General features: G+C 34.5%; 1 protein-coding gene across 1 annotated transcript; it reads left to right on the top strand.

Annotated features, from left to right (window-relative positions):
• Positions 1-9,111: 9,111 nt before the first annotated feature.
• LOC122305711 (receptor-like protein kinase 5) lies at positions 9,112-12,452 on the top strand. The gene is made up of 2 exons (XM_043118271.1): positions 9,112-11,758; positions 11,852-12,452. Exons 1-2 carry the CDS (start codon positions 9,124-9,126, stop codon positions 12,307-12,309), a joined length of 3,093 nt encoding a protein of 1,030 aa, XP_042974205.1. The 5' UTR covers positions 9,112-9,123; the 3' UTR covers positions 12,310-12,452.
• Positions 12,453-27,553: the final 15,101 nt, after the last annotated feature.

The raw sequence follows: 27,553 nt of genomic DNA, 5'->3' as shown, positions 1-27,553 counted from the left end.
TCTGTTCGAGTCAGATTCTGTTCAAACTGGGTACATTCAATTCGAACAGGATTCAGACTGTTAGAATGGGACCAAGCCGAAACTAGTCACGAAATAGAGTAAAAAATTGAACTACAAAACCCAATTTTCACATACATGATGGCATATTTCAATACAATACATTGAAAACTATATGATTATCCCTAAATATGATTATTAAATAACTTAGAAAACTATAAAAATTCACCTCAAAGTTTTGCAATCCAATAAAAATATCAATCCACAATACCTATATATGCATAAAATACATTAAACCTCTATTCTATCTCAGGAATAAATGCAACAAATATCAAGATAAGTGTAAACGAAAATCAGAATGAAAAATAACAAAGAAAAACATATTAGCTCTTGTGCACCTCTTTTCTCTCTCAAGAATCTCTTCTCTCTCACTTCTTTCAAGCTCTCTCTCTCCACAACACTCTCTCAAAGCCTTCTGCCACGCTCTCTCCCTCTCTCAAACTTCAATCCGAGTGAAAACGAAATGAAATGACCTGGTTAATAATATGTGAATTTTCATTTGAACGGATTTTTTAGAAGTTCAAATGCGAAAATAAAAAAACAGCGAATTTTTTCCACAATATTTTTCCATTTGAACTAATAATATTAGAGTTTGAACAAAAAAAATAGGAATATTCTCCAGCATATACAGATAATTTGGCATGAATTTTCCCTCCAAACAAAAAAAAAATTCATTCAAACAGACTTTATCTCTATTCAAACTATTTTGAGATTCGTTCAAACATATAATTATAGCAATATATAAATATACACATAATACACCCAATATTATTATTAGTATATGTTAAAACTATATACACTATATAATACTAAGTGTCACTAATAGTATAATACTAAGTTTCTTATAAATCTATAATATTAAGCATTAGTAATAGTATAATATTTTATATAGTATCACTAATAGTGTTATACTTATAATTAGTATCACTATAAGTATAATATTAAGTATCACTAATAGTATAATACTAAGTGATATTATAGTACAAATAGCATAAATATATGAAAGCTAATAGTACTATAATACTTTATAATATAATATTAGTATTATATACTAGTATTAGTAATATAAGATGTATTTTTTTACCTGTTGTACTTATATATATTTTTTCTCATTATTATATATTTCATTCGAACTAAAACCCTTCCCGTTCGAACGTATACCCTTCCCGTTCTAACGAAATTACGCTATATAAGTCACGATACAGTTTCTTCTCTGTTCATTTTGTGCTCTCGTTCGAACCGTCAGATCGAATCCTCCGTCATTCACAGCCACAACGCCGCCACCAACTCTAACCAAGTCCTCAAATCGCCAAGAACAAGAGGTATGGAATTTAAAGTCATTCGAATGAAATTTAAGGCCATTCGAATGGAATTTAAAGTCATTCGAAAGAAATTCAAGGCCATTCGAATGGAATTTAATGTCATTGGAATGTAATATAATTTCATTCGAATGGAATTTAATGTCATTCGAATAGAGTTTTATGAGGTCATTTGAATGGATTTTAATGTCATTCGAATGTAATTTAACGTTATTCGAATGGAATTTTAATCATTCAAACTAAAGATGATATTTGTTAGCCCTTATTCGAACGGATTGGAATCCATTCGAATAAGCAGTTGCCAAACACTGCAGCACAACATCATCAAACTTCTTCACATTAATTAGATCACATAATTATTTTATAGATCAACAATATACTAATGGCAAGTAGAAGTGGAAGAAAATGTTCCCAACCCCAGATAGGCCAAAGTAGCAAAGCAACTCCTTCTCAGCCGGCCCTGAGGCCTATACTAGTTGAGCGAGAGATCATTTTGGATGACTTATGTGATCTCACTTGGGAGGGACAGAGCATACATGACATCATCACCGATCGTAGATAGATCCCGATTTGTCGACAGAGGGGCACGACATATCCTGAGATGGTAGGTGAGTTTTACCATGCCATGGAAGAGCAGTATGGTGATATTCCATGCTACAACTTAGTAGTCTGGAGAGTGAGTATTATCTTCTCTCCCCGTGTTGTTACTAAGTTTCTTGATCTGTGGAGGGAGCTCAGTGCATATCCTACAGCAACAGCAAGAGCAGTGACTGCACCATCTAGAGAGGACACACCAACCGTATCTTCATCGCCAGAGTCGGGTGTAGAGACTGCAAAACTGGATGCTGACTGGGATGATAGTGAGAATGGCGATGAGGCACCTAATGATAGTCTCACAGACGATCAGGTTCGTGAGCTAGTGTGAGACCCTTCGGCTCCTCCATACGATGCCAGTAAAGTGATCCAACAGGCTGACTGTATAGCATTTTTCAGAATGCTTAATTTGATTGTCGGGTATAACATTGACCCAAAAAAAGATAAGACTAATTTCGGGATCGAGTGGGCCAGATTTTTGTTACGGATAGCACAGGAGGAGTCGATTGATTTGGCATTGTATTTCTTCCTTCGCATTTGAACAGAGTCACACTATTCGAGTGGAGGTAGTCTACCATTTGCACTGCTGATATCTAACCTCCTACTCCAATCAGGGGTTACAGTGACTTTGACTGAGCGGAGGTCACCACAGATGGGACTCGTTAACAAGATCACATTCAGCAAGAGCAAGAGTCACTTGCCGAAGACTCATAGAATATAGGATTTGCCTTTGCCTACTGATCCAGCTTCTACTGCTACTGCCCCTATTGATAGATAGCCTGCTGGGGCTATTCCGGATGAGGTATGAGCTATATTGGCAGAGCACCACCAAATTATATTGAGGGAGTTTATTGAGCCCATTATGGAGAAGCTTAAGGACCTGGATGGACGCTTATATACCTTACATGAGGATTTTGATTTACTTAACAAATAGATATTGTTAGATGTTATTTTACCTTCTTTTTTTTTTTTTTTTTTTTTATGTTGAATAGAACGTCTAGCTCCTTTTGAGATATGGTTAATGTATAGTTTTATTTTTAGTATTTGCTAGCCTCTTTATTGTTGATTATACTTTCTTTTTATTATACTTAATGTTCATGATAATAGAAAAAATGACACTATCTTTAAAGTAATATTTATTTAACTAAAATATTTTTAAATTAATTACATAAAATTAATTTATGAATTCATAAATATTTTAATTCATTGTAAATCATAATATATAATATATAGACATTTTTATTTGCTTTGAAAATGATAAAAAATTAATATAAAAAATATATATTATTACAATTTTAACGATATATTATTACAATTAAATAATACCGTTCGAACAAGGTATGTAGAGCCAATTTTATTTATCTCACAACTAGGTGTGGCTCATGAACATTATGAGGTTGATTTTCATGAGGCAGACACGAGTGGGTCGATTTAGATTTCTCCAATGATAATTTTAGTTGTTCAGGGCACTTCTTCCATAATGGTGCCTACCTGTAATAATGAGCTGGGTTAGACTGGTTTGCTGGAGACTGTATTGTCGATACATTCATATGCTGCTAGTCCGGGGAAGTGGAATGATATGGCTGATGATGAATCTTCAGGTTCAGATGCTGAACCACTGTAGAGTACGGCTGAATCTGGTCCTAGGAGTTTGTTGCGAATGGTAGATGAGGCTTTGGAATTTGAGCTTGATGGTTTGGCCATAGACGACTTCTTTGTAGATAATGACGTGTTGGAGGAGGTTGGGTTTCTGATGTGGACCAAGAAGGTGAGTTAAATGAATTAGCTGCTAAAATTTTTGACTCTGATCTTGACATGCATGTTTCGTTGAAAAAGGTGAAGGGGGTGAGGAAGGAGAAATCGATTCTTGCTCTGGAGCGTCGTACGTGCTCCAAAAAATTTAGTTAATTTTTGGATGTCTATTCTAATCTGGAACATTAGGGGATTATTTCGTCAACACATAGGCATCGGCGTATTTTGAATAAAAGTCAACCGTTGGTGGTGGCTATTTTAGAATCATTTCTAGCTGCTAATAAATGTAGCCATTGGGGGAGATGGATGCGGTTACCGTCCTTTGTGAATAATTCTAATATGGGCAGAAGATCTGGTTGTTTTGGGTGGCTGAACTGGAGTTCTAGCTGACTTCAATTTCCGACCAAGCCATCTCGAGGTGGTTTTTGTATGGATCAAGGCATGTCTTAACATCGTTTGTGTATGCCAGTTGTTTCTTGGATAAAAGGAATGAGCTTTGGGACTATCTTAGTTTGTAAGACCCTCAGGGGCTTCCATGGCTTATTGAGGGGGATTTTAATATTACTCGAAATGGTAGCGAAAAGGTTGGGGGTGTGTTTTAGGCTCCTCGGGCGAAGGCTAATTTCAATAGGTGTATTCATGATTGTGTGTTGCTTGATCTTCCTTTTAGAGGAAATTGTTTATCTTGGTGTAATGGACGCCTTGGTGGGAGGCAAATTTGGGCTTGTCTAGATCGAATTTTGGTTAATATGCCATTTATTAATGTTTTTGAGGGGGCAAGTATGAGCTATTTTCCACGTACTTCGTCTGATCACTCTCCTATGTTGGTTTAATTTTTTGGTAGCAACGAGCCTATTGCGAAGCCGTTTCGGTTTCTTTGAATGTGGGGTTCTCATGATGGTTTTCTTTCGTTGGTTAGACAGAGTTCTCCATTTCTGTTCCACTGTGCGCCACTCCACGGTCACCTAGTCTGTCAGTTTCACCTCTCACTGGCCATCTTCCACAACCAAACCCAGCCCCTAACGGTAGCTCCTTTCCCTCCATCGAACACCCAACCCGAAATGGGTTTTACTTCCTCTCGTGATTAGATCTCTGTCGTGCGCTGCTACCCACAGCCACCAGCCACCACCATCAACTTCACCAACCTCCATAAGCCCTTTATGGCCAGCCTAAGCCTCCCGTAGCTCCCTTTTGAATTTCTCTAATTGTGACCCACAGCCAACACTTGTAAAATCTCTGTCTGCCGCTGCTCTTCCACTTTTGGCGTGACGTTTGATCTTTTAGAGTTTCCTTTCATCATTATAAGTAATTTTTCAAAAATTTTAATGAGATTTAAATATATTTTTGCACTAACATAGTGTATTGAGATCCACTATTTCAAATGAGTAGTCAGTTTTTCTAAACCAACAGTACCGTAGATTCGTAGATAGACTGATTGGGTACCGTAGATTCGTAGATAGACTGATTGGGAATCTCAATACACTATGCATTCTCTTTTAAAATATTATTCATCCTTCGTTTTCTCTCTCTCTCTACTCGAAAACAATATTCTTATGGAAAATGAGTGAATCACCGTACCCCAAAGCTCCCTAACTTTCTCAATGTTGGAGTTGTTGTGCTTGTCTCTCCAAGACCTTGCTACTTGCCATCTCAAATGTCAAGCTTGTCGCTTGTCTACCAACATTCAACATGTAGCGAGTGTGACCAACAACAATTCGAACCTAGGTTTCGATAGTGTTAAATGTAAAAATAATCATGTGCTGCCATATTCTTGCCATATGGAGTCCAACGTTCAGTACTCCTATTGAGTTAATTTAAATATATATGTGGTGTAAAGTTCAAATTGGAGTCAAAATCAAATATTGCAAAGATATCAAAATCTAGCTGGACTAAATGGTCATTTATGACTTAATTTTGACATCATATGAAGGCGAGCTTGGTAACATTTCAAAGTGGATGAGTTCATTAACTGATGTGTTGGCCGTGAGGTTATCAGTGGTACTGTTGGATTTCCAATAGATCGTAATTTGTTTGTTGGGAAACTATAGAAGGGGTCAAAGTTTCGAAGTTGTTAATTAAGAGATTGAGATCCTGTTTGGAAATAAGAAATCTTTTGTCTCATCACATTATTATAATTTATTTTAAATTCTCATACAAAATATAATAAGATTTTCAACATTTTTAAATCTTAAAATAAAAATAATATTAATAAATAATATTTTATTAACTTTTATTTTAACTATTTTCATCTCAATTAACTATCCAAATAGTATCGGTGTATTGCTCATGAAATTTCAAGTTAGTTAGAGTCGGCAAAGACTTTGTGAGTGTCTAAACTAACGAGGACAATGCAAAGGGGCTGCCCAGCGTGCCTGGCCCCTAATGCATTTGAGGTTTTTTTTTTTTTTTTCAAACATTTTTAACATTCTTAACCATTTTTTTCTGTATCTTTTTCTTAATTTACATTTTATTTACTTTGTTTATTATTTGTTTTATTGATAATTGTGTGAGTACCATATTAATACCAAAACCAATATCGTGGGCCATTGTTCTATTCTAACTACATCAGAAAATTGCATCAATAACTTCTATTGATGGTGGCAGCTAAGTATTTAATTAGAGTGACTTATTTGTTTAAAAAAAGAGTTCTTAATTATTAATATTCTTTCATAGTGACTAGGATCTTATATTCAGTGGCGGAGTCACGTTCAGGCAGGGGTTGCCCCCCAAAATTAGGAAAAAATATATATATATGTTAAATTTTTTTATTCTGATAAAATAATATTAATTTTTTATGTATTCGCCCCTCTTCTAAATCTAAAAATTATTTTGGTCCCTCTATAAAAATGAAATAAAGAAAACACATATCATATAAAATAAAATACATATTTTATTATAAATAAAATTAAAAAAATTCTAACTATAACTAATAGTATTTCTAACCTCTTTCTATTGTCTATATTAGAAAAAAATAGTTAAGAATTTTAATTTAGATTTAATATTTAATGATTTTGTTTGTTTAAAAGAACGTAAGTTAAAATTTTAGACACTTTGTATTCTTTTATTTAACATATTTATATGAATATCTTTATATTATTTTAATGATATATTATTCTGGATATATCAAATACTTTTTTAATACATAAGTTAATTAAACATATTTTATTTTTATTATAAATCTTTCTATCAGATTATATAAAAAAATTATATAAAAATAGAACAAAAAATAATTTATTTATATTATTCTAATTTTGTTTGACCCTTCTTAAAATAAATTTCTAGCTCCACCACTACTCATATTCATTCAATGTTTCATTCTATCTTATCAATCACCCTAGCTCCTCTTTCTTCCCTTTCTCTCTCTTTCTTTCTGCTCCCTCTCTCAATCCGAATGAAGAAAATTGGTCTACACTCTCAAACCGAATGAATTTTTAATTTCCCACTCTGTTCGGAGCGAATGTAGATTTTTTAATAATTTTCTAGAGTTTTTGTCGTATCTACAATCAATTTAAATTGAAAAATTATATTTGTAAATTAACTTAAAGGATAAACACTTTATACTATTGATATAATTGAATTTAATTTATAAAAAATTTTAAATAATATGAATGACGTATCTTCTGCGACATGTTCAAAAAGAAGGAATTGGTCATGCATGGTGGAGCACCCTGAAGCATATTCTGAGATTCGGAATGCATGAATCATGTAAAGATCCGATCTATTTTTTTTTACCCTTAATATAATAATTATTAATTATTAATTATTATTACGTGCGGGTGTTGATAAGATCCGATATATTAAAAGTGGCAAGTTGAGTCAAGTCAAGTCTATTGCTCTTAATTTTAAGAGTCTGTTATTTACCTCTAATAAAATTCAAGAGATATAATCTCACAATTTCCAAGAAGAGTTTGGTTCTCTTTGGGGAGACTGTAAAGATGTTGGGTGACAATAAACAAATATATCCTGAATCAATGGTTTCAGTCCATTGCACTTGGGCTAAAAAAATCAGATTATGATGAGCACCTACGCAATGCATGCTTGACTCCTTGACCACCCTAGCTCGTGCCGCACAAGTGAGAAAATTAAAAAATAACGAGGAAAAAACCAATCTAGACGCCAAATGGATGGAAAAGTTGTGCCATAATTTAAATGAGGCCAGGAAAAAGCAAGCTTCTTGCGTCAAATTTGCATATGTGAGAGGATGACCTAACACTCCATTTACTAGAGTGGGAAGTTTGGTAGAAAACGTGTATCAGTGCTATGAAAAGAATGGTTTTTTGGATCTTCCGAAGTGACTCAAGGTCTTTGCTTTTGTCTTTTTATTTTTTTTTTTTCATTGAAGTTGAAGGCCTACCAATTAAATTGATCTCTCAATTTATCTTTCCCTTTGTTTACGTCAAATGCCCCAAATATCACGTGTGGTATAAGGATCCATTTGATTTAAAATTGGGCAAGCCATGAAGTGAGGTGATTTATCTTGGAAATATATATGCTTTGTTCACACTAAACGTATTATTCGTAGTTATAATGAATCGAATCGAATCGAAACTCGCACTAAAAATCTATTTACATATCTATTTATTTAAATTCAACTCGAATATTAAAAAAATTAAAATATTTATCATATGGACGAAGATTAGGTAAGTTTGGCAATTAAGATAAGATATAAATTTTTTATTTTATTATTATAAATTTTTTAAATTCTTATATAAAATATAATAAATAATTTAATTTTTAAAATTTTAATTAAATTTTTTTAAATTTTAAAATAATAATAATATTAATAAATAAATTTTTATTTATCTTCTAACTTTAATTTAAAATTAAAACTTCTCATCTAATGTGATCCTATCCTTATACTTTTCCATTGATTAAGGCGCTGGAAACGAGGACTTGAGGGTACAGTAACCACATCCTACTACCTAACTATGGTATACTCATAGAAACTTGGTGACAATAATTAACTACTAACTAAAAAAAAGAAAAAAAAAAAAGATATCGTTTTGATTATCTAGGCTTTTATATAAGAAAAATTCTATGTGCAGTTACTTTTGTGCACTCTTTTGTGCACTCCAGTGATATAATTAGTTGTGTATTAAAAAAAAAATTAATTCAACCAATCATATCAGTGGAGTGCACAGAGAGTACGTAAAAGTGACTGTATGTAGCATTACTCTTTATATAATGGAGCCTGGCTAGACAATTGGACTGGACTTTTTAATTATTGGTCAACAACGAATTCCAAAAGGGGCCTACAATTAAGAACATCGTGTCCCTCTTCTTTGAATTTTACGACCCTCGTTTTCTTTTTGCCTATTATCTTTTTTACTGATTTTCATATGTTAAAAAGACCAACATTGAGATCAGAGTTCAAACCAAAGCTAACGAACTCAACCTCAAAATGTCGAGGACAATCCCAACATTTGTTGATTTCTCTCTCTACACCAACTTCTTCATGATCTTTCTTCTTCTCCTCCTCAGCCATGCCAACTCTCAACTTAGTACTCAAGAACAAGCAGTGCTGCTTAACCTAAAGCAACACTGGCAAAACCCAAATTCTCTTAGCCTTTGGATTCCATGGAACTCCTCCTCCCATTGTAATTGGCTGGGGATTTCTTGCTTCAATGACTCAGTCACTGAACTGTACCTCCAGAGCAAGAACATCTATGGAACAATCCCATCCTTTATTTGCAACCTCAAGAACCTTAAAGCCATTAATCTTTCGGATAACTACTTCAGCTCAATTGAATTCCCGAGAGCTCTATATAACTGTTCCAAACTTGAAGGCCTCGACCTCTCACAAAACTACTTTGCTGGAGCCATCCCCGATGATATTCATTGCATGGCTCAACTTCACAATCTCAACCTCGGAGGCAATAACTTCTCTGGAAACATCCCATCATCTATCGGGCAGTTGGCGGAACTAAGGACACTTGAACTTTATGCGTGTCAGTTTATCGGTTCTTTACCACCAGAGATTGGAAACTTATCCAATCTTGAAGAACTAGGATTGGCATGGAATTCTAAGATGATGCCAAGATTGCCTTCCAATTTTACCAAGCTAAAGAAACTGAAGGTTCTATGGATGGTTCATATGAACTTGGTTGGGGAAATCCCTGACAAGATTGGAGAGATGACTTCACTGGAGAAATTGGATTTGTCTAAGAACTATCTGACTGGGAAAATTCCGAGCAGTTTGTTCATGCCAAAGAATTTACGTATAGTTTATCTTTACAAAAACAATTTGTCTGGGGAGATTCCTCAAGTTGTTGAAGCTTTGAACCTAAACATCATTGATCTCTCTGAAAATAATTTGACTGGGACAGTTCCAAATGATTTTGGAAAACTCAAAAAACTGTCAAGTCTGAGTTTGTTTTGCAATCAGTTGTTTGGAAAAATCCCAGATAGCATTGGCCGTCTTCCAGGGCTTATAGTTCTCAAATTGTTTAGCAACAATTTTTCAGGAGCTTTGCCTCCAGACTTTGGTCGGTATTCAATGCTTCAAGAGTTTCAGGTTGCAACCAATATGCTTACTGGCCAGCTACCAGAACACTTGTGTGACAATGGAAGGTTGTTGGGAGTGGTAGCTTTCAAAAACAACCTTGACGGTGAATTGCCAAAGTCTCTTGGAAATTGTAGCAGTTTGCTTATTGTCAGTGTTTTCAGCAATCGGCTCTCTGGTTCTATTCCTAGCGGCCTATGGACATCACAGAACATGGGAACATTGATGTTAAGTGATAATTCTTTTATAGGTGAGCTTCCTGAGATATTGTCACGAAATCTTTCACGATTGGAGATTAGCAATAATATGTTTTCAGGCAAAATTCCAAAGGGACCTTCTTCCTGGAGGAATTTGGTGGTTCTTAAGGCTAGTAATAACCTCTTGAATGGCACCATTCCTCAAGAATTAACAATTCTTCCTAATTTGATAACTCTTTTGCTTGATCGGAACCAGCTCTCGGGCTCCCTTCCATCAGATATTATATCATGGAAAGCCCTTAATTTTCTAAATGTTAGCCGAAATGCAATTTGTGGACAGATTCCAGGGAAACTTGGTTCTTTACCAAGCCTTTTGGAATTGGATTTGTCAGAAAACCAACTATCTAGCCAAATTCCACCGCAACTTGGCTTTTTGAAGCTCACTTCCCTCAATCTTTCTTCCAATCATCTGAGTGGGAGTATCCCAATTGAATTCGAAAATGATGCATATGCCAAAAGCTTCTTGAACAATCCTCACCTCTGTGCTAATCGTCCTTCATTAAACATCAACAATTGCAATTCAAAACTTCAAAATCCAAGCAAAACTTCACACCAATTAATGGCTTGGATTATAAGTCTCGTCATGGCAGTTGTTCTAGGTTTGTTAATCTCATTATTTATCATCAGAGCTTATGGAAAAAGAAAGCATGGATCGGATTCCACATGGAACGTCATCCAATTCCAGAATCTAAATTTCACAGAATCAGACATTTTGTCAGGATTGACAGAAAAGAATGTCATTGGTTGCGGTGGATCAGGGAAGGTATATTGTGTTTCTTTTAATAATTCACTTGATCGTGTTGCTGTGAAGAAGATCTGGAATAACAAAAAGCTTGAAGAAAAGCTTGAAAAAGAATTTCTAGCAGAAGTCAAAATACTGAGTTCAATTCGACATTCCAACATAGTGAAATTGCTCTGCTGCATCTCTAGTGACAACACAAAGCTTCTTGTCTACAAGTATTTGAAAAATGGTAGCCTAGACCAGTGGCTACATGGGAAGAGTAAAGCATCAACTGTCTCAGGTTCAGTCCATCATATTTACCTTGATTGGCCTAAGAGGTTGCATATAGCAGTTGGGGCTGCTCAAGGGCTCGCCTACATGCACCACGACTGCTCACCACCTATTGTTCATCGAGATGTGAAGTCCAGCAACATCCTTTTAGATCTCGAGTTTAATGCACAGATAGCTGATTTTGGTCTTGCCAAGATGCTGATGAAGGAGGGAGAATCTACTACAATGTCATCTGTGGCAGGCTCTTTCGGCTACATAGCTCCTGGTATAACATCAAAACTTCCCAAGTTTCATTTTTTATATAATATAATCCCCAAGATTTTTATTATTTCTTGTTGTTGTTAACTTGAACCTGTAGAATATGCTCGTACAAAACGAGTGAATGAGAAGATTGATGTTTATAGTTTTGGAGTTATCCTTTTGGAGCTGACAACAGGAAGGAAAGCTAATGAGGGGGATGAACACACATCTCTTGCAGAATGGGCATGGCGATATGTTCAAGAAGACAAATTTATAGCTGATGCCTTGGAGGAGGAGGTCAAGGAACACTGTTGCATGGATTCCATGTGTCGTGTTTTCAAACTTGGAATCAATTGTACTCACATACAGCCTTTTATGCGGCCATCCATGAAAGAGGTTTTGAAGGTTTTGCTGCGATGTTACAACCATCTCTTACTCAGTTATGGAGAGAAGATTAATGATGCAAGTACTCATGCTTGCAATATAGATGCTTATCACCACCTCAAGAGTTTGAAGCATGAGAGGATGCTAGAACATGATGATGATGATGGTATAAGTTTGGCATCCATCATTTGATCAAGACTACTTCATTTGATGAAAACACTCCAATTAACATCGTCTTATAGAAATAAAGAGCTTGAAATATTTCAAGTTAAGATAGGTATAAATAAATAAATAAATAAATGTTGGATAATTATGTTCAAATGAATACTTCATGAGTAGTTGACCTAAACAAAATTTTTTCAAACAGAAACCTGTTTGAAGGTTAGCTTTGGTGGTCAAACAAACAAATATGTTTAAATGCATTTGATGTAGTTAGTAAGCATTTGAACATTTTTTTATGTTCAAAAGATTTACGATTGTTGTTCAAAAGTCTCTTATGGAGAATGTTCAAATGGTCTATTTCATTGTTTGAATTGTTTGACTGTTTTTGTTCGAATGCTTTTTTGTCATTCAAACAATAAAAAATTGATTTTACACAATAACAAAAAAACAAATACACAAACATAATATATTAAAAAAACACATTCCATTTTGTTCAAACTAAATAAAACAGTACTAGTGTTCATCGTACGAAAACATAAACAAATAAATAAATCAATTGATTGGAAGCCTGAATTGTTCTGCATTTAGAGTTGCATCTCTCTATTGAACGCCTCTTGTTGCTATTCTTGTTGTTTCATTCGCATCTACATGTATGCTCGTTGGGACAATTGAGCCTCTAACTCATTCTGTCTCGTCCTCAATTCCTCAATCTTAGACCTCGCTTCCTCCAATACTCTAGAGTTGTTGGAGGCATTGTTGGACGATATAGAAGAGCTAGAAGGCTTGATACAATGACCCAAACTCCTCAAAAATCTTGAATATGGACCCAGAACTTTAGTAAAAATTTTAACATCACTTGTTGAGGAATTTTAATTTGATGAAGATTTAGAACGTAGAGCAATAATTTTTTCCTACACTTAAGACAAAGAATTTTGTCATATCATAATTGGTATTTGACTCTTGCTACAAAATACATATTTTATATATATATAAAGTCATTACAATACATGCATATAACTAAATATAAACAATGAAATATTTTTTGAGGCATAATGATATGTTCCAATGGTAAGTTGCCAATGTCATGCTAAATTTAGTGACTTACCCCACCAATTTCCCGTCCGATCATATTTAATATCCGTTTAAACATTGATTAACCATGACGTTTGAAAGTTGTTATATGTTGTTCAAATGATAAGTCAATGTCCCTGCTAAATTTTGTCACTTAACGTGCCAAATTCTCGTTTGACTAGATATAATATTCGATCAAATGTTTATTTTATTTTGTTCAAACATTAAAAAATATGTTCGAACAGTTATTTTATTAGGAATGAAAATTTTCATTCTTACATATATCGTTCGAATGGGTTTGAAAGGTAAACACCTTCCATCATTTTTTAGGGACAAAATTTGAGCTTCTTTGGCCCAAAGGGGGAGCCTCTAATGTAACAGCCCGCTAGAAATTCAATTGTGAAATTTTTATTAACTTTAGGAACCTCGTGAAAACTTATGGGGTTTTCACGAATCCATTAATCGTATAGGTTTTTGTCTAACTACATAGTTAGTGTTATTATTTACTATGGTATCAGAAATGTGTTTTTGATTATTGGAGATAGTTAGAAGTGTCAAAATGTATTATGGTTTGTGCCATTAGACTCGGAGGGCTATTTAAAGTCTTATGGCGCAATAACATTTTTTCATATTTTTGGATAAAACGTCTGTTCAAAACTGTAGATATTATTGGATAAAAAGAAATATCTTGAGGTAATTTTCATGAATATTATTGGGTAAAAATATTTTGAGTTGATTTTTATAGATATTATTAGATAAAAATATCTTAAGTTGATTTTTGTAGATACTATTGGATAGAATATTATGAGATAATCTTTTATAGATATTTTGGGTAGGAGAAAACTACACTCAACTCTCAACTCCAGCCTCATCTCTTCCATATCTCATCCATAATTATCTCCAGCCACCTCTCCCTATGAAATTATCTTCATTTACACTTTCCATTGAAAGAATATCAAACACTCTCTCTCGGACAGCTTTTAGGAGGTATTTTGCACGCCAATTTCGAAGCTATTGTAAGTGTTTTATCATAAAGTCTGCTTCATATAAGTTGTTCCTTTTTGAGTCTAGTTTACATGGATATCTTATTTTCCCCATTTGAAGATCATTTGGTTAGTAAAATATTGTATAAACTATAGAAAGGTCATTCTAGGAGGTAAACTGGAGAATATGTTATAGTTTGGAGTTTTTGACCAAGCTAATGGATAGATATTGGTCCGAAATTTTTATGGAGTATTTTTAACATGTATATATGACTATTGGTTGAGGATTTTTGCATGATTAAAGGTTTTGATGAAAGATTTTCTTAGATTTAAAAACTTAGAAACTGGAAGAGGAAAAACAGTTTCTGTTTTGAGAAAGTTTAACTCTTTGGTGGTCTAAACCTATTCTAATGACTTTGATAATTTTATTGGAGGATCCTAAACATCTTATATACATTTTATATTATTATTTTGAAGATATTTGATGTTAGTTTCAAAGATATGAAATTTTATGCAAAGAGATATTCAGATAAGCCAAAGTGTGGATATTCTTGGCTAAATTTATGTTTTGATTAATTTCTAACCATGTGATCTTGAATTAGAAGCTTGTATATGTTTTAGGACATCTTTTTAAACCATGTAATGGTTTGGTTTGAAGATCATATATTTATAAGTCATAGATCAAGAGATTTATCAAAACTAGTTGAGGAAAAAGTTTCTGTTTTTGGACTAAGTGTAAAACCAAAAACTCCAAATTTTATTTTGTGATTCTGGTGACTTTAGTTTGATGATTTAAAGCATGGTTGATGTTAGGATGATATTATGAATATGTTAGAAGTAAGATTTGATTTTTGAAATTCTTGGAGATGTTTTGATTTAAGGTCAAAACTTGTGATTCAAGTGCTTGGATCTTTTTAGAAAAAAGTTTGGTGTTGATTATTAGCTTTTTCTAAATGGATGTTTTAAGTATGGTTTTGAACTTAGGATTGGAAGATGTTTGTTGCAAAATTTTGGTTTAAGCATGAGTTTTGAAGTTGGAAGGAATTGCAACAAAAATAAAGGGAAATGGCCTATGGATGTTTCAACCATAGTGTGTTCTTTATAGTTGTATTTTGTTTTAAATTTTTCTGAATTGATATTTAAGTTTAGGACAAAATTTACATGAGGAATGTAAATTTTAGAAACTTTTAGAGTTAGTACGCAAAATCCTTAAGTTATGAGTAAAACGGTCATTTTTCCACATGTAGAGAGTAAAATGAAAATTTTACTCTTTAAGTTAGTATTTTCCATATTTCAAATATTTAGTGATTTAGTTCTAACTTTTAGAATCACTAATTACAGTTCCTCGTGGTCGCACTTGAAGTTTTATAAGAAACGCGGAGATCGAGGTAAGTTAGCTTTTAACTTACTAGCAGTCTACTGTGTATGTGTGCTAAGTAAAGGAACTACAATGTATGTATGTATGTTATCATATATGTCATGCCATGCCAAGTTATCACGTAATTGTCTATTATACAGAATTTATTCTGTCATCAATTTTTATCTGTTACATAATATATTCTGTCATGTATTACTGTACATTACAAGTATGTCATGTTAAATATGTTGTCTATTATATGTTATGCTATGTTACGAAATGTTTCTATCTCAAGTTATTCATGTTTTTCAAGTTATGTTCAAATCACGTTATGTTACGTCAGGGCTCCAGTCCTTTCGTTTTTCAGTCACGTTTCATCTTGAATACATTCAGTTTGTGTAGAATACATGGGGCTACAACAACTGTGGAGTATGTATTTACACGTAGAATACATGGGGTCACAACAACTGTGGAGTATGTATTTTTCATGTTAAATCAAGTTTCAGATCAAGTTCATGTCAACTCAAGTTCAGTTCATGTTTCAATTTAAGTTATGTCAATTATGCCATGTTGTACACCAAGTTATGCTTTAATTACTTATGAATTTGATTATGTATTTATGCTTTTACTGTCATGCATGCATCATTAGCTTGTGTGGAAATTTTTTGTTAACTTACTGAGATTTGTAATCAAATCTCACTTTGGTAGTCCCAACTACCATTCCCCCCGATTGGTAGATCTTGTTACAGGACCTGAAGGAGAATCAGGAGCTGATCAACTAGACACAATTGACTAAGCGATGGTGCAACGTCAATGTTAATATAGTAGTTAACGTAAATTACTACTTGTACAATGGAGTTGCATCTTTAGTATTTTTTGGATCATAACCATTTTGGACTAGTGTTGTGATCTACTCAATGGGTCTTTATGTATGAAGTATGTTTTAAGCATTTGGGATATTTTCAATTTGGTGCATAGTATTGCTAAAGAAAAAAATTATCCGCTGCGAATATTGCATAATGTTAGATGCATGTTAGGAACATTGCATCTCATATGTCATGAACGAGGCAGGTAACCTTGTGTTGCATGTCTCGACGCTTCAAATGTCCGTCCGATCCCAAACGAAATTTGGGGGCGTCACATCTAATGCCCAAGTCAGTTGATATTCTTTAGGATGTATATATGTGTGAGTGTCTAAAGGGAGAGAAAAAGGATCATACCTACAAGCTCACTTTTCCTTCCCTATATCTTGCCCATGGTGTTGTCGTGGCCCTTCCTTCCTTTTGGTGGCCTAACATCATTGCGTATACTAATGGGGCTCATTACTGTATTTAATTTTGTGATCCCTCCTAGGCCTCTGACCCTTACAACTTGACACAGGCATGTCTCTTGAGAAGGCATTTCAGTGCATTTAATGTTGTCACCCCTCCTAGGCACGAGACATGTGGTGTAATGGCCTGCTAAAAATCCAGCAGTGGAATTTCTATAGGTTTTAAGAATCTCGTGAAAACTCCGTAAGTTTTCACGAATCAATTAATTGCATAGATTTTAATTTGTTAGTATAGTCAGTGTTATCTCTCACTATGGTGTCAGAAGTACGATTTTATTTATTTAAGATAGTTAGAAGTTTTAGAATGTTTTACTGTTTGCTCCAATTGACGCAATTGATTATTTATGATTATATGATGCAATAATCTCATTTTTAGTTTTCGGACAATACGCTTGTTTGAAAACATATTTTACTTTTTTTGAGGCACTACGGGATTGAATTTTGATAAATGAATTACATAGTTAGATTCGTATGAATATTTAGGATTTTTTAATGCAAAGGTTATTTTTCACCTTCCTGGAGTGAATAATAAGCTTAACAGTAGCACCTAGTGCAGTGTTTTTAAAAACACAGTTTGGAATGCCTAAATTAAATTAGATAAGTTTTATTTAGATACTTGACAATATCTTAGTGACACTTGGTGAATAGTATTAGATAATTGGTACAAAGAGGAACCATGAGATGAATTGTGAATGAATTAAGGTGTGAGATCATGCCACCTAAGTAAAATCCTATTCTTTTATCTAATCAACCAAATTGTGCCAAACCCTCTTGGTTTCAACCCTAGTAAAACCCTAAATAGTTGAAATCCAATTGAAACCCTAAAAACTTGGTTAAAACTGAAACCCTAAATGGTTTTCCCAAACCCTAAAGTTGGCCTTTAAACCCTTTTTGATCCAATTTCTAATACTGTGTTTAATCATTTGATTAAATCACTTTCACATGCTATTAATTTATTAAATTCTTGTTATGACATCATTATCCAACCTTTTAAATCTTGAAAATTTGATTGGGCCAAAAAAAATTAAATTTAGGCTTGATAACATCTTAAACCCTAACCAAATCCCCCTTTAAACCCAAAATTGAAGCCCTCTTGGTTGAGATCCACTAAGGCCCACGAATTTGGCCATCTTGGAAAAGCTTCTTGAAGAAGTTCCCCTCCCCCCCCCCCCCCCCCACATGACAGGTCAACCACTAACCTTGGCTGCACCCAATAGTGTCTTGATGTGAAGGAGAAATCTACCTCATTACTCTCCATACCTCATAGCTGCTCCATGCAGTCCATGCCACTCACTATTCTTCACTTTATGTGACATACGCACATCCAATCAAGGGTCATTCAAGCTCATGCCTTCCTCCTTCAGAGGACTAAATTCGTGCAAGACACATTTCATTTCCTTTCATCACTTCTTCACCCCATTCTTGGTTAGAAACTCATTCTTCACTCCCTTTCATCACTTCTTCACCCCATTCTTTGAGAGAAAGTTTGAATATTTCGTAGTTTGATATTACTCCAAAGGTTTTGATATTTTTATTTGATGATCCTAAGTCTCTTATTTGCATGTTAGGATGTTAGGATGATCCTAATTCAAATGGCTCATTCAACTTTTTTGCATAGAAAATTATATGTTTTAAATTAATACTAAATATCAATTTGGCTTAGGATCAATTTGGCTTAAGATTTGATGTTTTTAGGTTAGATCCATGTTTGATTGATTTTTAGCCATTTGAATTTAAATTTGATGGTTGGATCTTTTTTAAGACACATTTTTAAACCATGTGATGTTTAATTTGAAGATCTCATCTTTTTAAGTCATAGATCAAGAGATTGATCAAAGTTAGTTGAGAAAAAGTTTATGTTTTTCGATTTTGTGTAAAACCAAAAACTCCAAGTGTTGTTTTATGATTTTTGGTGACTTTTGTTTGATGATTTAAAGCATAGTTGATCTTAAGATGATATTATGAATATGTTAGAAGTAAGATTTGATTTTTTGGAATTCTTAGAGATGTTTTGATTAAAGTCAAAACTTGTGATTCAAAAGGTTTGCTTTTTGTTAAAAAGTTTGGGTCATTTCACAAAAAGTTTGGTATTGATAATTAGCTTTTTCTTACGAGACATTTTAAGTATGTTTTTAAACTTAGGATAGGAAGATCTTTGTTGCAAAATTTTGGTTTAATCAAGAGTTTTGAGAAATTGCAACAAAAATCAAGAGAAATGGCATATGAATGTTTTAGCCATAGTGAGTTTCCTATGGTTGTGAATTGTTTTAAATTTTTCTGAATTGATATTTGAGTTCAAAATAAAATTTACATAAGAAATGTAAATTTTGATCATTTTTGGAATTAGGATATAAAATTCTTAAGTTATGGGTAAAATGATAATTTTACCATAAGTTGTCTCTTTTACATGCTTTTAATTGTTAGTAATTAAATTGTTAACTTTTAAAATACCCTTTTACAATTCCTCATATTTTGCACTTTATTTACGTAAAATGCAACCATCGAGGTAAATTAGCTCTTAACTTACTATTAATTTATCGTGTATATGTGATGCCTAAGGGAACTACAGTTTATGTCCATATGTTGTTATATATGCCATGTTATGTCATGTCATCACATGTCTATCTGTTATACAAACTATTCTGTCATGAAATACTTATATGTTATACATTATATTCTATCACATGTTGCCATCTATTGCAAGTATGTCACATTATGAATGTCATGTTACGTAATATTTACTGTCACATATTATGCCATGTTATGAAATATTTTCTATCACATGTTATGCCATGCTATGAAATATTATCTATTACATGTTATGTCATGTTATAAAATATTGTCTGTTACATATACGCCATGTTAAAAAATGTTTTATGTTACGTTTATGTCTTAAAGTATGTCATGTCTATCATCTTATGTTCATGTCATGTTATGCTACGTTAGGATCTCTGTCCCTTTGTTTCATGTCACATTTCATTTTGAGTACAGTTTGTGTATCTCAGGAACAACCTTTCAAGTCATGTTAAGTCAGTCATGTCACTATGATTGTTTGTGCATCTCCATTCATATTTCACGTGAGGTAGTTCTGGCGAAATCATTTTGATAGTCAGAATTTATTTCAAATTCAGTTATGTAGATATTCCTAACGTAATCATTCTAATTGTTAGGGTATTTAATTTAAAATACTCGTGATGTAATCATTCTAATTGTCAAAGTATTATAAAATATTCCAGGTGTAATCATTTTGATTGTTAGGGTACGTGATTTAAAATATTCATGATGGAATCATTTTGATTGTCTGAGTATCTCCAATGGAATACGTTAGGTAGACTCATTCTGATTATTCACTATTCTTCATGAAACCACTTGCAAAATCATATTGATTGTTAGAACTCAAATCAAGTTTATGTTAAGTTAAGTTCCAGTTCAAGTTCGTGTTTATGTTATATTCAAGTTCACGTTCACATTATGTTTCAAAGTTCATGTTCATGTTCACATTAAGTTCAGTTTCAGTTTCAGTTCAAGTTTAGTTATGTGACGTTTATACTCAAGTTCAGTTTATTGAATAAGATTCCAAGTTCAAGTATTTCACATTCATGTTATGTTCAAATTCACATTAAGTTCATGTTTAGTTTTAGTTCAAGTTCAATTATGTCACGTTCATTCTCAAGTTCAATTTATTGAACAAGATTCTAAGTTTATGTATTTTACATTCATGTTATGTTCAAGTTCATGTTAATGTTATGTTTAAGTTCACGTTAATGTCAAGTCTCAAGTTCAAGTTCATGCTATGTCACGTCAAGTCAAGTCTCAATTTCAAGCCCATGTCATATTAAGTTTCAAATTCAGTTCACGTTTCAGTTCAAGTTATATCAGCTCATGTCATGTTATGTCAAGTTATTTTATGTCATGTTATATCAAGTTATGTTATGATTATTATTTCATACTATGTTATGTCAAGTTATGTTATGTTTATTATTGACTTTGATTGTGCATTCATGTCTTTACTACCATGCATACATCATTAACTTGTAAGGGAGTTTCCTATTAACTAGCTGAGATTTATAATCAAATCTCACCGTGGTAGTTTCAACTATCATTTTTTCCAAATGGTAGGTGATGTGTCAGGACCAGAGCATGAAGCGAACATTAGTGGACTAAAGGAGGTTGACTAAACGTCGCAAACGCAATGTGAAGCTTATAACTTCCATAGTTAGATTTCTGGACAATATTCTGGCATCGTTAGCTAAGTTACACGAGTTCCTTGATGAACTAGCTCAATAGTGTATTTTGGTAATGTAATTATGGAGCCCGGTCTTAATTTTTTTGGGATTACAATTTTTTGAGACCCATACTTCGATGTTTATTTTGTTAAGTATGCGTGTATTATGTTTTAAATATTTAAGTATTATAAGTTTGGTGCATAGTACTACGCAAAAAAGAAATTATCCACTACGAATATTGCATAATGCTAGATGCATGTATCTTATATGTCAATGGGGGCAAGTAACCCTGTGTTGCATGTCCTGACGCTTCAAATGTCCGTTCGATCTCAAGTGAAAATCTAGAGGCCTCACATGTGGTGGGAGTTTCGACCTATCTTACCAATCGAGTTAGCAAGGAAGCACTAGTCCATCGCATTGGTACAGTTTCCCCTGGACCATACTTTGTTGAGGCAAGGCCGAGTGGCCACGTTGGCCCTTAGAGTTCTTTGATGGGCCACTCAAAGTGTATGAATGGGCATGTTAGATGTTGCATATTTACCCTAACACTCCGTTTTAATATATATCATGAAAAGATCAATTCTACTTGGCATTGGCATTATATTTATTAGTTCCTTACTAATTTATTTGTTCTTTTAGTTTTTGTTGCAAGTCTATAACAAATAAATCAAAAGAGACTTTTGGGCTAGTTCATAAACTGATAGCTCAATTTTACATATAAATAATAATAATAATAATAATAATAAACCATTTTTGTCTTATAAATGGATTGAGATGGTTCCTAAAGGCTAAAAATGTTTTGAATAACACTTAAGGCTAAAAAGCACACTTCAAAAGTGATGAATAGAAGTTATAGAACCTAATAAGTACTAGTACTCTATCAATAAAAGGAAAGCAGATCATGTGCAAAAACGACTTTTGTGTATGAGTTATGAAAACATGTATATAGAGAAGGTGTTGTCATGACTTTTTTTTATGTATACCTGCTATAGGATTTATGCCTCAGATCTTGCCAATATTGTGTCATGATCAGGAGGAGATAACAGCCTCTTTGGAAACTCTAAAACTTGAGTTGCTAAGGTAAACCTAAAAGAATATATATTGGCTGCTTGGATTGAGATTCCTTGTACTTGTGCCTAGGGAGGCTGAATCACCACCGGAAAATATCATCACACTCATATTTCCAGAGTTTTACATATATAAATAAATATTTTCCTACTCATTCCTCCCAAATTGGGTCAAATACAACTTTTCTTTATCGTAAGAATAAAACATCTTGTAGTTATTGTTGATAAAATTTTCCGTATGGGTGGATGCCAATGTTGCATGATCCATGTGCGGACGAATGTGTGGTACTTAAAGGAGCTCATCCATAATGTATGAATCATAATAGGTGCATAAATTAGAAATGAATGAGAAAACACAGATTTATATGTTTCGACACTAAGGCTTACATCATTGGAAAGATGAAATCTACTATAAATCATCTTAATACAAACTGTCATGTCCTTTCTAACTCTCTTCTACAATGATAATGGAGGAGGAAGAAAGTGGGAAGGAAGAAGAAGAAGCTCCTATGTTGCTTCTCAGGTCTTCGAGGAAAGTATCCCATCACGGGTTTTCAAGTCAAGTCTCCTATTTTTATCTTGATTTTCTTTTTAAGTCTCTTCTCCGTCGTTTTTCTGTTAGCTTTTTAAATCTCTTTTATCTAAAGTCTCTTGTCTTATCCTATCGATTGTATATTGCTCCCTTGATATCAGTCTTCTTCTTTTTTTCTTTTTTTTTTTAAACAAAAGCAACTGTATTCATTCTTCAACATTTCTACAAGGTATATCAAAGTTTACATATTTCTGTATCTCAAGAGGATATCCCTCCATCCAGATTGTTTCCTCATTTACCAGAAATGAAAACTTTGCAAGAAAATGAGCAACATTGTTGCATTCTCTATAACTGTGTGTAACTGTCCCTTGCTTCCTGCTGTCCAACACTCCTCTAATGTCCTCTATCATTTGTCCATGACATTCCCAACTCCTTTCCTTTCTATTAACAGCTTTAACTACCGAAAGTGCATCACCTTCTAGTTGAACTTTGATTAAATTTAGCTCAGCACATAGTTTCATAGCTCTCCAAAGTGCATGTAGTTCAACTAACATAGGATTATTAATATTCAGCTTCGTGCAGCACAAAGAAACTAACACTTCACCATGATTATCCCTTATAACTACTCCAATTCCCCCTCTATTTTCTTTCTCCTTCAAGGCAACATCCCAGTTAATTTTGACAAAATCCCCAACGGGTGCCTTCCAGCGTAGCTTCCTACTAACTTGAACTACATTAACTAGTCCCCTTCTCTATTTCTCCTGTGCCTATTGAAATTCTTCCAAACAAGCATCAACTTCATTAAACACCACATTAGGACACTCAAACCTGTCTTCAAAAACCAGACCATTCCTTCGTAGCCAAATTCTTCTCAGAACCACAGCCACTACTTCTAGTTCTTCTTGATTCAGTTTTTGAGTCCATTTTGACCAGATCTCCAGCATGTCCTTCTCTATGATTAACCATTTCTGCACAGGACTTCTTTTGCTCGCCCACACATCTATTGCTACATAGTAGCTCCATAATGCATGAGTAACTGACTCATCATGTCTCTTGCACATTGGGCAACCAGCCTCTTTTATAATTTTTCTGTGAAACAAAATCCTCTTTGTTGGTAAACTGTTATTCAAAGCCTTCCATAAAAAAACCTTCACCACCCTTGGGATATTTAGTTTCCACAACACTCTCCATCCCTCTGTCTCTCTACTTGATGATTCACCATTTTCTCTTCTTCTTCTGTCTACTTTAGCATGGTAGGCACTCCTTACACTATAAATCTCATTCTTTGAAAAAGCCCATATCTGCTTATCAGGTAAACCATAGAAACTAATGGGCAATTTACACACCACATCAGCTTCTTCTTTGTTCAAAACTTGCTTTACCAAATCAGTATTCCATTCCCTACCCCTTTCACTGATTAACTCTTCCACCTTAGCTTCAGCTTGTAACACAGCCACTGGTGACTAAATTTTAAAAGTAGAAGCTCTTGGAATCCACCTATCCCCCCACACTTAATGCTCCTTCCATTGCCTACTCTCCATACCAAACCTGTTTTCAGCAAGTATAATGAGCCCCATAAGCTTCTCCAAAAAACTGAGGGTCTGAAACCCAACTTTGAATGCACTATATCTGATCTTTTGAAATACTTCTCTTTTAATACCATCGCAGCCATGGATTGAGGAGACACCATCACTCTCCAGCATTGTTTTGCTAACAATGCTTTACTAAAAGCTTTCAGTTCCCTAAAACCCAATCCCCCTTCAATTTTTGGCAATCCCAAGTTTGACCAACTTCTCCATTGGATTCTTTTATCATTCTCCCTAAAACCTCACTAGAACTTTTCCATCTGAGAAGCTATCTCCTTGCATAACTTTTTAGGCAACTTAAAAACACTCATAAAATAAGTTGAGATCACTTGTATCATTGCTTTCAAAAATATGTCCTTACCCGAGGGTGACAAAATTTGATTCTTTCAACTATTCAATTTCTTTCATATTCTGTCTTTGATACTATTGAATGAGTTGTATCTGGACCTGTCAATCATAATTGGTAAGCCTAGATATTTCTCATAGCTATTCTGCGCTCGAGCCCCACAATCCTTCACAATCCCTTCTTCCACATTTGCATTGACATTAGGACTGAACAGTATGGTGGTCTTATGCTTATTTAAGCTTTGGCCTAAGGCTTTCTCATACCTCTCTAGGATCCCACTTATTTTCTTCCATTCCTTCCAATTGGCTTTCCCAAAGATCAAGCAATCATCTACAAAGAGCAAGTGGGCGACCTTCATTCCACCTCTGGCCACTAAAATCCCTTTTAATTCATTTTTCTCCCATGCTTGCTCTAGCAAAGAACTTAGGCCCTCAACACATAGAAGGAAAAGATAAAGAGAAAGTGGATCTCCTTGTCTTAGCCCTCGTGTGGGTATTACTGTGTCACCAAGCCTACCATTCACTAGTATAGCATAAGAAACTAAAGAAATACACTGCATAATCAGCCTTATCCATTTATCCCCAAACCTCCTTTTTCTCATTACTGCCTCAAGATACCCCCACTCCACCCTATCATAAGCTTTGGAAATGTCAAGCTTCACTGCCATACTACCCACTCTATCTTTCTGTCTTGTTTTCATGGTATGAATGATCTCATATGCAGCAATTATATTGTCAGAAATCAACCTTCTTGGAATAAACGCACTCTAGGATTTTGAGATAACCTCTTCCAACACTTTCTTTAGTCTATTTGCAAATACTTTTGCTATAATCTTGTACAAAACATTACACAAACTTATCGATCTGAACTCATTCACATTTTTGGGTTCATTCACTTTAGGAATTAAGGCTATAAAAGTTTGATTGAGGGACTCATCCAACCTATCTCCATACAAGAAATCCAAAGCAGCCCTGCTCACATCATCACCCACCAAATGCCAAAAGGATTGATAAAAGCATGCCCCAAAACCATCAGGTCCTGGGGCTTTCAGTGAACCATCATCTTAAGTGCTTCCTCTACCTCCTCCCTTCTGAATTACTTTTTTAGAAAATCATTCATGGCATCTGTAACTCAAGGCTCTAAAGCCTACACACACTCCTCAATCACCTCTTTTGAAGGCTTTGAACTAGTATAGACTTAAGAGAAATGGGCTTTAAAAGCATCAGCAACTCCCTCCTGATTCTTCCTCAACCTTGACTGCCCATCCAAGATCGATACAATTTGATTCCTTTTCCTTCTTTGATTAGCATATTCATGGAAGAATTTGGTGTTTTTATCTCCAAGATTGTACCAATTTCTTTTTGCTCTTTGCCTCCATTTAACATCCTCCTCCTCCAATAAATCCCCCACCCTTCATTGTAAACATTTCAGCTCCAATATGTTATTCTAGTTTAAGGTTCCTTGGACTTCCTTAATCCTCTTTGTAAGCTACTCTATTTCCTTCCCCCTTCCCTTATCTCTCCTTTTAAAACAATCAACTAGAAAGCCACTACATGCCTTATCACTTGCTCACACTCTTCCTGTTTGATCCAGCATGCTTCAAATCTGAATGGAAACTGACTCCTCCTTTGTTTAATCTCACTCCCATTCAAAGATAACATAATAGGAATGTGATCTGAACATCTCCCTGGCAATCCTTCTACCTTCATCTCTATACAACGATCTGCACTTTCCATTTACCACAAATCTGTCTAGCCTTTCCTTTGTAAAAGACTGCTTAAACTATCTATTGGACCAAGTAAAACCATCTCCACCACAGCCAATATCAAACAGGTTACAATCCTCCAACACTTCTCTAAACTGAGTCAATTGAGTTTGAGCCCAAACCTTTCCCCCTATCTTCTCATGTTGATACAAAATCTCACTAAAATCCCCTCCCACAAACCATGCCACATTACTTCTTGGCTTCAGATCTCTCAATAGGTTCCAATATAGTCTCCTCTTCCCTGTCTCCGAGTGACCATAGAACCCAATAAAAATCCAGTCCCTGCTTTCCCCTTCTCCTTTCACTACAACACTCACATGCCATCTTGAATAATTCACCACCTCCACTTCCTCATCCTTCTTCCAGTACAAAGCCAAACCTCCACTCCTCATATTTGAATCCATTGCATGACACCCTTCCATACCAAGCCTTCTATTTAGAACCACCATCTTATTTGCACACACCTTTGTTTCAATAACAAAAACCAAACTAGGCTGCTTCTTCTTAACTATTAGACTAAGATCATGAACAGTCGGAGGGTTCCCAAGCCCTCAGCAGGTCCAACTAATAATATTCATAATATTAGGTGGGGTTGCTCAGCAACCACCACCTCTAGGATATTGCTCACCACCGCTTCTAAGCTTTTTTCCAACCAACTCCATCACATTCCCACCCTCCACACACTCATAGTCACGTTTAGAATTAGATCCAAAAGTAACATGCTTACCTGACTCAGGCCTAGCTCGAGCCTTCCTCTTCCATCTTGTATTCTTTTCTCCAGCCTCTTTCTATTAGATTACTGCATCCCCAACTAGGTCCTCCTTTCGTGCTTCTAGGTTACTAGATCCAGCCAACCCCTTCTTAGAACTCTCCTGCCCAGTTTGCACACTAGTCACCAAATTCATAGGCCTCTTAACCTCTTCATCCAACAAGCTATATCGCTCACCCTCCAAGCATGCACCCCCTTCAGAGACCTTCCTTGCATCCCTCAAATCCACCTTTCCAATTGTA

Source organism: Carya illinoinensis, chromosome 3 (assembly GCF_018687715.1).
Source record: "Carya illinoinensis cultivar Pawnee chromosome 3, C.illinoinensisPawnee_v1, whole genome shotgun sequence".
Lineage (NCBI taxonomy): Eukaryota > Viridiplantae > Streptophyta > Magnoliopsida > Fagales > Juglandaceae > Carya > Carya illinoinensis.
This window is presented reverse-complemented; position numbering and strand designations above follow the sequence as displayed.

Coding starts and splice junctions, on each gene's coding strand:
- LOC122305711 (XM_043118271.1), top strand. CDS start 9,124: ATGTCGAGGACAATCCCAACATTTGTTGATTTCTCTCTCTACACCAAC. Junction 11,759..11,851: donor TTTCGGCTACATAGCTCCTG/GTATAACATCAA, acceptor TTGAACCTGTAG/AATATGCTCGTACAAAACGA.